The 14,317-nt window shown below is 46.9% G+C and overlaps 1 protein-coding gene across 1 annotated transcript in view; it reads right to left on the bottom strand.

Moving 5' to 3' along the window:
- The window catches only part of COL6A3 (collagen type VI alpha 3 chain), a 65,335-nt gene extending 56,906 nt beyond the window's left edge, over positions 1–8,429 (bottom strand). The window contains exons 1-3 of the mRNA XM_047084638.1: positions 8,339–8,429; positions 6,208–6,825; positions 180–782 (exon numbers count right to left, since the gene is read on the bottom strand). Of these exons, the coding sequence (XP_046940594.1) occupies positions 180–782; positions 6,208–6,825; positions 8,339–8,429 (1,312 nt within the window). The remainder of the gene's footprint in view (positions 1–179; positions 783–6,207; positions 6,826–8,338) is intronic.
- Positions 8,430–14,317: the final 5,888 nt, after the last annotated feature.

Raw genomic sequence — 14,317 nt, 5'->3', positions numbered from 1 at the left:
TCACTCATGGATCTTTTGTGTTGCACCCCCGAGAGCTAGCCTATCTCAGAAGGACCCCGCCGTGGGTACTTACAGGTTCTCCTGAGGCGAAGCGTTCTGGAGGTGCCTGCCTTGCTTCTACAAAAACCAACACACAAAACACCCCACTCCCACACAGATGGCGAGGAGAGCATACGTACCTTCTGTGACAATGGTTGGCGGTTGTAAGACAATGCGCCTTTGGGCCACGCCAACAATGTACAGCAGTAATTGCTCCTGGAGGTCCCCAAAGCTACGGAATTCCGGGACAGTAAACACCAAGTTGTCACTGGTAGCTATGTGCTGAAGCTCTGCCCTGGAGGCGGCCTGGGTTCCGAGGCCAAACGAGAACACGCTAGCCTGTTTCAGTGCTATGACCCCGTCGCGGATCTCGTCACTAGAAGGCCCGGCGCTTATGAGGACCAGCACCTGGGGAACCCCTTCCTCCACTCGGCTGCCCCCTGCCCGGGTGAAGTGGTTCTCCACCACGAAATCCAGGGCCAGGCCGATATTGGCCAGCTCCCCACCAGTGAACGCAAGGGCTTTCACTGCATCCAGAACCTGCACCTTGGTGGAGTAGGTGTCCAAGGAGAACATGGTTCTGGGCTCATCGCTATACTGGACCACCCCCACTCGGATCTGCTGAGTTCCAACCGAGAGTCTCTCAAGGAGATTTACAAGGAAGTCGCGAATGACTGCAAAATGGACACTTCCGGTGTTGTTTGATCCATCAATAAGGAAAATAATGTCAGCAGAGTCTTGTGCTTTAAAAGAAAGAAATGCAAAAAATGTGAAAGCGTTAGAACAAGTGACCACATGCATTGTTCAGTGTTCTGACATGTTTCTTTGGAAACCAATAAGAAACACGAAATACAGACAAACAAAACACATGTTGATTAAGGAATGTGAAATTCTCTTTTAGTTCTGCATTCTGAATGGATAAGAGGCAACTCCTCGCGAACAGTGGCGTAAAATAGGAACATTTATATCAAATGTTCATTTGTACCGTCTTTGTGGTTACAATTCAAAACATCATATTCACTTTTCCGGGGGAAGAATCGTGAGTAACGTGTTCTAGAAATTTCTACTAAATTTGGAGGGAAATGTTGTTACGTGGAATTGTGCGTTACCATACCTACAGGAGGTCCAAACATGATTTCTAATTTTTGGATGTTTCTCTCATAATCCTCAAGTGCTTATAGGAATTTTCTTTGCCCAAATCCACAGCTACGAAACAGAAGCTCATAGTCAGGGCTTGGTGACTTATCATCCCAGCATGTTGAACACCTGATTCCTGGAATGACTACTGTTTCTTCTCTTTAAAAACCAAGATGGCGGCCTGCACGCAACTTTGTGAATTTGAAAGGAAGAACTCAAGCTACACTTCAAGTTTTAATCTTAAAAATATCTGATAAATGTTTGGTTTGACGTTCTCTTCTCATACGATATTGAGTTGCATGGAACTCACATGCAGGTCTGGGATTAGGCTAGATGTTTTGTTCATGTACTTTTCTTATTGCCTCTGTATTCAATCACATAATGCAGAACAATGTTAAGCAGAGTGATATGAAACCAGTCATGACATAATTATCCAACCTTATTTTTATGACGTCCTAAACTGACTGCCTAGCGAGACCATGAGCCTCTAATAAACCCTGGATCAGAATTAGTTCTGGGGTTATACAGATGGACAAAAAAACAGGGACCTTGGCCTCTTTCCTCCTTACAATGGCAAACTAGAAACTTCCATTCCACTATGGAAAACGGGGACTTCACAGAAGCATTGGGTAAGGAGTAGCAATTAATAATCTATAAACCTGAGTGAAATATTTCAAAGGCTCCACTAGAAAATTTAAATTGGACTGATTTAAAACTAGAGGAAAAGAAAAATTATTCTGGTGAATGTTTTTTAATAACTTAAGTGTGTGTTAGGAACAGGAAAAGACTGTATGTGAGCATAGGTGATATTTATATTCTGAGATTTTAGGAAGCTATATTTGGGATATAATCACAACACTGTATGTAAGACCATGAGTTCTGATCTTTCTCATGACAGTGAACATTTTATGTTTAAAATTAATTTTTCCTTGTCCAGAAAAAGTTGCTCCCATTTTCACTGTGGAAACAGGATACAAATCTTATCTCCTAAAATTAAAGAATTCTGCTACAGTGAAACTATGTTCTTACTCAAGTTCCCTCATATGAAAGCTGAGCCAGAGGTTGCCTGAATCAGAAGGACTCTTCCTCCCCTCACACACAATCCCTGACAACGTTCTTGCAGGTGAATCCCTTGCACAGGGAAAGATAAGAACTTGGAAACATGAGGGTTAATGAGAAGGATAATTTCTTGCTACAGTAATTAAGATCTTGTGTTTTTAGTAAGTGTCACACAAAAGTATGAAATAAGAGTGGGCCTTTGCTAGGAATCCCAACGCATTTGCTTTTTCTTTAGCCAAAACATAAGATTCCTGAAGGATCTTTGGGAGGGTGCAGTGCCATAGAAATGGCCCACATCATCATATGAGCCGTAGGCTCTGTCCATCACACCACTGTATCCCTCAACCTCTCCCAGGCGTGAACCGATGACCCTGAGAGACCGTAAAAGATGTGTATACCAATAAAAGAAGGATTAGCTACGAGCCTAGGGTCCTCAGGAAGAGAGAAACGATAACCTAATACATAGGATGACACATTCCTTATTCGTTTATTAATTTTTAATTAATTTATTACATTATCTTTTTTGGTTGCAATTTATAATAGTGTACAAATTAAGAGAAACCCTGTGGGAAAACCCTTGACCCTTTCTCCTCCTAAAGGCTGAACTGCAGCAGGTCATAGAAAAATGTTGGATAATTTGTCATCACTGAAAAAACAACATCGTCCTCTTACGCACACAATGATGGGACACACATTGGCATGCTGTGTTATCCAGGTGAGCTGAAGCCTCAAACAGACACAAGAGCTGTGGGTTCTTGTGTACAGCAAGGCGTACCGATGACCAGTTTTAAGTCTAAGGATAATCAGCTCTAACTAAAATTTACAACGTGAAGTTGCCTGGTTTTCCGCTTTCGTGGCTCACGTATCACACACACCCTTCTCTGGCATTTTCCATAGAAAACTTTCACCGCGTCCATGGAAAAGTCAGGCTCCTTCAACACTGTTGGAAACATTCTTTTCTGGAGCACACTGATGTGGGCACAATGCCTTCCTCAGCTCGTGGGATGCTTCCTTTTTTTTTTTTTTTTAAGAAAAATTAAAGAGATCATATGTGTGTTTCCTCTGCAAACACAAAACTGTAGATTGATTTCGTGAGTGCTCTAAATGTTCATCTTTTGCAAAGAAGAGAAGGCTCACACTGAAATCCTCACCGAATACAGACCACTTTGGGCTTTCACGTCAGAGCACATTTTAGTGATACGCATTTTAGTGATATGCATTTATAAAAGGATGACAAGGAGATTTTAAAGAACACCACCTTCAGAGACTGATTATGTGAGTAGAGTTCATTTAGAACAGGGGGGACCATTAACGTTTTATACACACCATAGATTTCGGTCAAGAACACTCTATGGGGAAGAGTTACCCAGCGGACGGGTAATGGGAAGAAATGGCCCTAACTCACTAGCAATCTCTAGAATGCCCTCTGGAAGCAGAGGATTATTATTATTTTACGTTTATGCTGTGGAACATGCAATGGTACGTGATACCGGAGGAATTGCAGAGTGAAGTTAATCAGAAAAGACAACATAAACGGATTAATTTTCCACCGCGGAGCTGCTAGTGGCTTGGACACTAGAAGACAGAGATGCTTTCTTGGCATAAAAACAAAGGTTTTTTTTCATCTGTGTGGAAACGTACCATGTTGAAAGGCTCAGTTAGCATTCATGTAAGAATACGATTGTTCATTTAAACATAAAAGCAAACTTGTCCGCTCTTTTCCCTCACTTGGCCAAAACAGCAATAAAGAAAAGATGTCCTGTGTCTCCACTGACCCCTTCACCCTTCTGACATGGATCGCTTATCATCCCTACATTCAGAAATGTGATGATCGGTGAAAAGTCAGTATAGGCAGCCTCACAGAATCCCCTTGTTCCCCGGAGATTTTGGTTTGGGATGCTCTGGGGGTGGGGGGGGGTCCCACCTTCTTCTCCTATAATCTGGCAGGATCAACACATGTATCATGAAACACGGGTGAGGCATGTCACTTGTAGCACAGAACGCTTTTTGGGGTTAAACGGGCAGAATCCAGACTGTCACCCGCTCCTCTGTCAGAAGCAGAGCCGCTGGCAGGACATTAGCATTCCCTCCGCTGTCAGAGTTGAAATCATGGGCAACCACTGGGCGGACCATTTTATGAACAGCCTCCCGACACGCCTTGTGGGTGGTTAGTTCTGAAACCCTTCTCCCATCCAAGCTCTGCCTGCCCAGGACGACTGGTTCCTTCTCCTGACCTCTAGTCATACTGTTCCCTAACCCCTGCTTTCTGAATCTGTTACAAAAACCTGACGTCCATACCGTTTACCTACAATTCCCCCGTTATCCTGATTGCAGTCCAGAAAGCCCTCCCTTTCTCCAGACTCCACGTGCCCCTTCTGTCTTTCCACAAGCCCCTCCTGTGTGGCCCTTTAGACTGACCGATTTAGGGGCGCCTGGGGGGCTCAGTCGGTTAAGCGTCCCACTTCGGCACAGGTCACGATCGCGTGGTCCGTGGGTTCAAACCCCACGTCGGGCTCTGTGCTGACAGCTTGGAGCCTGGAGCCCACTTCGGGTTCCGTGTCTCCCTCTCTCTCTGCCCCTCCCCAGCTCGTGCTCTCTGTCTCTCAAAAATAAATAGGCATTAAAAAGTTAGATTGGCCAATTTATGTCTCAAAATCCCCAGTCTTGCTTCTCCCTGCCCCATCCAACATGTCACCCTGCCTCCCGCCTCCTGGTTTTGAGCCCTCTGGGGGGCAACCACTTTTGAAAGCGTAGGAGAAAAGCGGGCTGTGAATCCCGCTCCTGTGATCACCTCCTGGGGCCGGTGCGGAGGCTGCCTGTCCCCTCCACCCCCTTGCATTCAGACAATCACCCGCCTCCCCAGCTAAGCGCGCTGAAGGGACCTCCAGCCTTCCTTGGGTTTCCCTTATATCCCACTCAGCCTGCAGCCACACGGCACACCTGTGCTCCTCTCCAGAGACTTTAACATCTATGTGGCTAACCTTCCTGAGCACCGGCCTCCCAGGTCCCCAGCGGCCCCCTGTCCACCGTGCCCTACGCACGTGAGGGCCACCCCGTGAGCATCTCGCAAAACTACTGCACCCCCATGATGTGCCCTTGGTCTCCCTCCACACGCTGTGGTGGCAGCGTCCCCCAGGTCCCATGACCAGAGGTCTCTAGGACTCCTCCCCCTCCTGGCCCCCGTGAGCTCGTCCCCCTCCTCCCCACCGGGCAGGACCCCCTCGTGGGCTGCTACAGGAACTCACTTGCCACCATTCTGGATTTCCTTCCCAAGAAGATCCTCCTGCCCCTCCATCACTCTCTCTTTGCAAGCCCTGCCGTGCGTTCACGACACGGTGCTCTCTCTCCAGGACACGGGTTCTCTGTCCCAATAACAGATGGGAGGGATCTTTGTGAACTGCCCGCCTGGCCACGCTTCCTTGGCTAAGGATCACAGAAGTCCCTCCCGTGGGGTCATAATATGAGAATGGGGTTTTTTAGAATTAAAATCTGTTTCTGGGTGCCTGGGTGGCTCAGTCAATTAAGCGTCCGACTCTTGGTTTCGACTCAGGTCATGATCTCACAGTCGTGAGTTCAAGCCCCACATCGGACTCTGTGCGGACAGTGCAGAGCCTGCTTGGGATTCTCTCTCTCCTTCTCTCTCTCTCTCTCTGCCCTTCCCCTGCTCGATTTCTCTCTCTCTCTCTCTCTCTCAAAACAAGTCAACTTAAAAAAAAAAACTTTTTTAAATAAAATAAAATGTAATTGTTTCAGAAAACACCCTCCTGGATGCAGGTGAAAGCACTACCTTAGAAGGAGGCGACACAGCGTGGTCAAACCTTTGTTTTTACACCTGTGAACAGCCATCTCTTCCCGGTCCCGACCCCCCACCCCCCCATCTTTTAGCCACAGTGTTGCTTTAATGCCAGCAGTTGCCAAGCTTATCTCCAAAGAACAGCGAGGCAGGCAGCAGCTTGGCAATGGTGCCATTACCTGTGATGTCTTTAAGGGTCTCTGTGCCTCCAGCCCCTTCTGGAGCCACGGATGACTGCACACAGGACACTAAGCTTCCTACTATGTCGTGAAGTGAGGTAAAATTCTCTAGGTTGAACACATGCATACTGAGCGGTTCGCTCGCTATTTCTCTTAACGCTCCTTCATCTGAATCCTCAACTCCAACTGCAAACACGTTAACATCAGCAGACTTAAGTTCCGCTGAAGGCAGAGCAAGGCCGTCGTCCGAGTGTCCACCGGTCAACACTACAATAACCTGAGGGACTCCGTCACTGGCCCGGCTTCCAGCAGCCTCAGTGAGGTGATTCTGCATTACGTATTCTAATCCTTTTCCAGTCTGATTGCTTCCCCCAATATAAGACATGTTGGAAATGTGGGAGAGGACTTCTTGATTAGTACGGTACGTATTTAACAGGAACTCGGTATGTGGGTTGCCGTTGAACTGGACCAGAGCAAAACGGAAATCATTTTCTCCCACAGCTAAAGATTTTATAACATCATATAGAAACTCTCGAACAAGTTGGAAATGTTCCTTTCCAATGCTCCAAGAGGAATCCACTAGAAATATTATATCGGCAGCGGCACCATTTTTGACATCTTTAAAAAAAGACATTGGTTTAGATTTTTCTCCTGTTCGGCAATTACTTCCTATCGGCGCAAAGCCTTCCTAACCTAACTCGGCTTACGCTGTGCTGTTAACTGAGTGGCCCGCACCTCGCTTGCACTACGGGCAGGCGGGAGGACTTTACCTGAGGGGCAGGGACCTGGACACAGGGACAGCTGTTGGTCAGCAACCCTTGGCCCAACTTCCACATGCAATGAACCCCATCCATGAACCAGTAGCAGGCTCCAGAATGGGGGAGAAAACATTCCCTGGCGTGTCTTTTAACCCAAGCGTGATTCTCTGTGACAGTTTGAGCCCCGACACCCACCTGATGAGACCAGGCTACTCCATCAGAGATAACCAACCGCCATTTTAAAAATTCCTTCTTCATTTTTGGCTCTGAAACGGGGCCTCGAGAAGAAGGAACAGTGAAAATGACCGCTTTACGTTAACTAGCGTCCGATGCTTGGCGTACTTTGCCAGAAAAATACACATGGCAAGTAGGCCTTCCTTACGTGAAGACTTCAATAACTGGAGAGAAAGGAAAGGTCTCATTGTTCCCAGACTTTTTGGCATGAAGAAAGGCACCCTAACTAGTCACTATATATTTTTCAGGGCCAGAAGAGTCTTTGCAGACGTGGGATATTATTTATCTTTCTCAAAGACAGTGGGAGCAGAAAGCTCAGGGCACCAGGCTGGGGGTGCCCGAGGAGGGCCCTTCTGCAGCTGTGGGCCAGGCTGGCTGTACACAGCCAGCTCCCAGACTCTACTTACCTCAGGCTTCCCTGATGCCCCAAGCAATGCTCCCCTTTCCTTGAGGTGGCATTCGCCTCCCACCATCTAAGGACCACCGCGTCCAGTGGGAGAATCCCTGCCCAAGACCCAACTCTCCAGGCAAAGGAGAGAGAGACTCAAGGCCATCCCTCCAAACTCATAGTGCGTGAAGCATTTCTAAGTTTTCTGAAACTCTGCAAGCAAATTCTTAAGAGGGTTCATTTGGATCTTTGTTTTTTTTTTTTTCATCATTTGGGGAAATGTTTTTTTTCCAGACTTGATTCTAGATGAAAAATGTCTTTTTGTATCCAGAATTATACAAAGAGGGTGATCTGGGTGTTTTGTTTTCAAGGAAAATAATGCTTACTCTCAATAATTGTCTCATCCCGGTTTTAGGTGCCGTGAGATCAAACCAGGGCCAGGAGTGCGGAAAAGCCCTTCATTTTGGTGAAATGTTTGTGACACAAACGTTCTGCTCATACCCAGTGTCAAAACAAACCACTTGCGAACCAACTCCAAGATATCAACCCAAGGGTTAGTAAAAGTAGGCCATCTCTCACTGGATACAGAGCATCTGGAGAAGTCTGTGCATTGAACGAACATCCTGAGACAAAGGGCTCCACCATCCCCTACATCACATCTAAGTTCTGGCTCAAACTCACGAGGTCTAAGATCAAAACATCAGAGAGCACCTTCCTCTGAATAAAAGTAAGAAGTGTTTCTGGATCTTACCTGCTTGCTGCTGTTGGGCACGGGTAAGAGAAAAGCCTGAGAGAAAGAGGCAAAAGGTGGCCACCAAGGGCAAATGTCGATGTTTCCTCATTTTGAACATGTCTAAGCACCAAGTGGGAACCTAAACAAGAAAAGAGGGTGGAGGCAAAATGATCAGTTCTGGTGCTCAGATTACAAACCACTGCACCAAGGATTTAGCCCTTCTACGAAAAGGAGTGCTGACTACACAGTCAGTGAAAATCTTTGAATCCCGTGATGGTACTCCTTTGGTCGTACCTAAAACAAAACCAAACAAAATGGGTAATTAAACCTTCGTTCCTCTCAGACTGAGGCAGGCCACAACAGCATGTCACCCAGAAAATGGCGGAGAAAGAGAGAGGGAGAGACAGAGAGTCAAGGGTAAAGGTATTTGTGGCCGCAGAAAGTGGTGGGTCTGCGACACCCAGCTTAACTGTAGATGGTGTCTGAAAGAATCCCCCAGGAAATCTTCAGTTCATGGAGAGAATGGGCTTTGCCCAAATCAGAGCGTGTGCCAACACGGCCATGGCCTCTGGGACCACTGCAAATCTTGCCCTCGTTCCGGTTGCTTTTTTTTTAAATTTTTTCTTAATGTTTTTATTTATTTTTGAGACAGAGACAGAGCATGTGCTGAGCTGTTGGCACAGAGCCCGACACGGGGCTCGAACTCACGGACTGTGAGATCATGACCTGAGCTGAAGTCGACGCTTAACCGACTGAGCCACCCAGGCGCCCCGCCCTTGTTCCCGTTTAGCACTTTTTTCCCAGCAAAATCCTGCTGTGTGCCAACCACCAATCTCAGAATGAGAAGCCCAGGGCCGTTGAATTAACAAGCCTGTGAAGCCAGACCTGAGGGCGGGCCGCCTGGTGGCGCGGTCTCCCGTCCCCACGCACCAGCTGGTGGCCGCAAGCATGACTTCCAACCAGCCACGCTCATGTTCAGATGGGCAGATCTTTGCCCCCCAAACAAAACCCTCTCCTCACCCCAAACCAGAAGGCACCCTCCTCTGTCAAAATTCCAATGGCCTTTTTTGTAGAAATCCGGGGGGAAACATCCTAAAATCATTTGGAAGTTCAAAAGAGCCAGAGAGCCACAGTGATCTTGAGAAATTAAGAAAGAAAAATATAGCTGGAGGTTTCACGTTTCCTGATTTCAAAACATATTACAAAGCTACGGTAATCACAACAGTATGGTAATAGAATATAAAGACAGGCATGTAGGCCAATAGAGTAAAACAGAGATGCCAGAAGTAACCCTCACCTCACTTATATGGCCAAATGATCCTTCATAAGGGTGTTCAGGCGACACAGTAAGAAAGACTAGTCTCTTCAACAAATGGTGCTGCGAAAAGTGCATCTCCACGTGCAAAAGAACAAAATTAGACGCTTCCTTTATAATACTCACAAAAATGAACTCAAAATGGGGTCAGAGATCGAAATGTAAGACCTGAAACTATAAAACTCCTAGAAGAAAATAGAAAAGTCCGCACGATGGTGGATTTGGCAATGATTTCTCGGATATGACACCAACAGCACAGGCTACAAAAGCAAGAACAGACAAATGGGATTGTAGCAAATGTATAAAACTTCTGTGCGGCAGAGGAAACTACCAACAGAGTGAAAGGGGCAACCTGCAGAATGGGAGAAAATATTCACAAACCATGTATCTGATGAGGGTTCAAATCCAGAATATATAAAGAACTCCCACAACTCAACAACAACAAAATAATCTGACTTAAAAATGGGAAGAGGGCCAGGGGCGCCTCGGTGGCTCTGCGGGTTGAGCGTCTTGACTCTTGATTTCAGCTAAGGCCACAATCCCAGGGTCGTGGGATCCAGCCCCGCGTCAGGCTCTGCGCTGAGCATGGAACCTGCTTAAGAATCCATCTCTCCCTCTGCCCCTCCCCCACTCATGTGCGCGCTCTCTCTCTCTCAAAAAAAAAATAAAAATAAATAAATAAAATAAAAATGGGAAAAGGGCTTGAACAGACATTTCTCCAAAGAAGATACACAAATGGCCGTTAAGCATATGAAAAGATACTCAACATCATTAATCATCAGAGAAATGCAAATAAATCAAAACCACGATGAGCTATCACCTCACACCCATTAGAATGACGGCTATGAAAAAAAAATAGTAAACAAGAATTATCGATGAGGAGGCAGAAAAATTGGAACCTTTGTGCCCTGTTGGTGGGAATGTAAAACAATGCAGCCACTAGAGAAAACTACATGGAGGTTCCTCAAAAAATCAAAAATAGAATTCCTGTATAAACTAGCAATCTCACTTCTGGGCATATAGCCAAAATAAATGAAACAGGATTGCAAAGAAATACATCAACACCCCAATTCACTGCAGCACGAGTCACAACAGCCAAGCGGTGGAAACAACATGAGTGCCCATCGATGGGTGAATGGATACGGATAAAGACGATGTACGCATACAATGAAATCTCATGCAGCCTTTAAAAAGAAGGGAATCCATGGGGCGCCTGGGTGGCGCAGTCGGTTGAGCGTCCGACTTCAGCCAGGTCACGATCTCGCGGTCCGTGAGTTCGAGCCCCGCGTCGGGCTCTGGGCTGATGGCTCAGAGCCTGGAGCCTGTTTCCGATTCTGTGTCTCCCTCTCTCTCTGCCCCTCCCCCGTTCATGCTCTGTCTCTCTCTGTCCCAAAAATAAATTAAAAAAAAAAAAAAAAAAAGAAGGGAATCCTATCATATCCCTACAACGTGGATGAACCCTAAGGACGCTAGGATAAATGAAATGAGCCAGTTCCAAAAAGACACATACCGCGAGACTCCACTTCCGGGACACAGCCAATGATCAGAAACAGGTAACAGGGGCTCCTGGGTGGCTCAGTCGGTTAAGCATCTGACTCTTGTTTCGGCCCAGGGCACGATCTCACAGTTCATGGGACTGAGCCCCACATCCGGCTCTGTGCTAAGCATGGAGCCTGCTTGGCATTCTCTCTCTCCCTCTACCCCTCTCCGCAGCTTACGCTCTGTCTCTCTCTAAACTTAAAAAAAAAAAAAAATCTGATGTAACACTGAGACCTGGTGCGAAAATTATCTCTGCCCTAAGTCCCAGCTGAGCTATGAAATGAGCTCCACCTAAGGCCTAAGCTTTGGCACCTGCTTGACCTTTCTAGCGTGACCTTCCTCTTGCCCCTAGGCACTCCATGGGCCCAGAGATTGGTATTGTCAATGCTGTCGTACAGAACAACACAACTCATGATAGCAGAGGGAAGTCTGACTGATTAGTGATGCGGCCTTGGCAGAGGACCAATGTCCGGCTGAACTGCTCAGCGAGACGGCATCGAGGGCCAAGGGGAACAAAGAGACAGCCCCTTATGCAGTCTGCCACCTAAGCACATGGGTGCAGGGGGCACAAAGAAAACCAGAGCTCAGGCCCACGGTCGTGCCTGCCAGGGGTCAGGCCCAGAGGGAGAAGCTGGAGTCCAAATCTTGTGGCCCAGCTGGGAGGAACAGCAAGACACAGAGCGTGGGCCCTAGGCCAGCCTGCCAAAAGTTGGAGGACTCGAGAAAGATAAAACCATAAACAAGAGAGGAGATTCCAAGATCCACTGTGCCTTTGCATTTCCAAGGAAAGTCAACAGAAAGTATCACCTGTGACGAGACCACCCTGTGACTCCAATTCTGAGAGCCTGAAGACATTCTCGGCAGCTAAAATAGAACCACCTGTCGATCCAGCTTTCTCTTGGAAATATATCAGCTGCCAAGGACATGTTCTAACGATGATGGGAAGGCCAGTCATCAAGAGGACATCTTTCTCTCTTACGAGAAGGTGACAGCGAGTGGTGAGCATGGCAACATTTCAAAGGCACAGCCCAACCACCTTGGCTAGAAACGGTGAACACACGTTAGACACGGATTGATACAACCGAGAAGGGCAGTCCCCAGTGCCCAGTGCTTTGGTTCCACGATGTCCCCAAGTCCTAGTTGAGTCCTGGCTGGTGCTCAGGACAGTCCCCACAAGCACTGCTTGGCTGGTCGGTCTGTTTTCTCTACTGAGGATGACCCTCTAACACAGCCCCAGCATCACCACCTCTGCGCTCTAGAGATCCCTCAAGCCCATGCTCCACCCTGGGAATCTTCCAGATCTTTCCATCCAGCCATACTTTCCCTCCCCCACACTCTGCTAGGCCTATTCCTGAGTTTTGGGGGCAGGGGGAGGAAGTAAACGCAATGTCTGTCATTTGTGTATGTGTGTTCTCAATAAATTGAGAATACACGCTTTAGAACAATGTAAAAGTACATTGCACACATGCTATTCGTGAGTCTCCTGATTACAGCAAACACTGGATTTTCTTATCAGCAGTAAGCATCCTACTAGAAAACTGTTTTGTGGGAAAACTGTCCACACTATTTAAATTTTACTGGATTTTTTCCAAAAATATAAAGTCCTTTCAAAAAAAAAAAAAACCTGTAATATTACAATTGGTCGAGAACTTTTTTTTAAATATGGGATCCACGGGTCTGTCAACCTCCCACAAATGTGTACAAAACCCTATCTGTGTACATGTAGGATCCACATTCGCGTGTGACTCTAAAAGCATCCATTCTACCTCCCCCCTAAAGTGTAAGCAGTACCGTTTCCACAAAAAATTTTGATGCAAATCATCTGGGGAGTCCAGCTCAATGGTTTGAAAGATTTGATCCATGCACAAGACGCAACATTCTAAGGAGTACTTCTGTTCAAGAATTAGAGCGAGAGAATATCACAGGGCCTCGTTGGAAAGCACTAGACTGTGTAATGCATGCCGAGAAAAACAGGACGTGAGACAAAGATCTGCCCACCCACTGCTGGGTGCTGGACGGGCGAGCCACAGGCCCCTGCAGGCAACCTGGACCCATGGGATGTGTTGTGTGGTCAGCAGTTTGCTAATGGCGTTTTAACCATCTCTGTATCTCACAGGGCCTCACATCTGACTTCTTGGAATCCACCAGTCCTCTCATAGGGTAAACATTGAGTGGGCCCTCTACTGAGAAATTCTAAAATATAGTTTTCTCATCTTTGATAAAGCTCGTAACATCTAAATGGAAATGGGATGAGGGGCGCCTGGGTGGCGCAGTCGGTTAAGCGTCCGACTTCAGCCAGGTCACGATCTCGCGGTCCGTGAGTTCGAGCCCCGCGTCAGGCTCTGGGCTGATGGCTCAGAGCCCGGAGCCTGTTTCCGATTCTGTGTCTCCCTCTCTCTCTGCCCCTCCCCCATTCATGCTCTGTCTCTCTCTGTCCCAAAAATAAATAAACGTTGAAAAAAAAATTTTTTTAAATAAAAAAAATAAATGGAAATGGGATGAAATCTGTAATATCTTCCGGAGGCATTACTTACTTCACCCGTTCTCTAAGGAAAAGGAATTTTAAGTTGGTTGAAAGTGACATGTAAAAATGTTTATTTCCAAGATATTAATCTTTAAGGGTAAGAAGCCCCCTAAACAAAGTGCTACCCAATTGAGACACAAAGTACAGCGCATAGGAATTCTCTTTTCCAAAATGTGCCCAGTTACGGAAGAGAAGGGAAGGGAAGGGAAGGGAAGGGAAGGGAAGGGAAGGGAAGGGAAGGGAAGGGTGGGGAGAGGAGGGCAGCGAGGGCAGAAGGGAAAAGCTCTTCCCACTCTGGAGACGATGCTTGTGCCACGGTAAGGAGTTATCCAAGCTCTGCTCGTGACCGATGAGCTCACGTGGCTTGGCTGAGCTGAATTCCCAGGTGGGAAAACTTTTTCTTGCCATCACGCTTGGGAGCCAGTCTCGTGGCTCAAGTGTTCCTGGCCCAGCTGTTGAGTATTTGTTAATATTTTCGTTTGCAATTAAATCTATTCTATTTATCATGCCATGGAGTCCCAATTTTTAAAACTGAAGTTTTTGAAAGACATCAAACGTCGTCGTCTCCCCCGGTGATCACCGAGCTTGCTCATTTCAAAGAGGGGGAAGGAGGCAGCCA

This window comes from Lynx rufus, unplaced genomic scaffold (assembly GCF_022079265.1).
Source record: "Lynx rufus isolate CCGP_SWC_20201006 ecotype Redwood Valley unplaced genomic scaffold, mLynRuf1.p SCAF_2, whole genome shotgun sequence".
NCBI classification, from domain to species: domain Eukaryota; kingdom Metazoa; phylum Chordata; class Mammalia; order Carnivora; family Felidae; genus Lynx; species Lynx rufus.
Note: the sequence above shows the minus strand (reverse complement) of the source record. Positions and strands in the feature narration are given on the sequence as shown.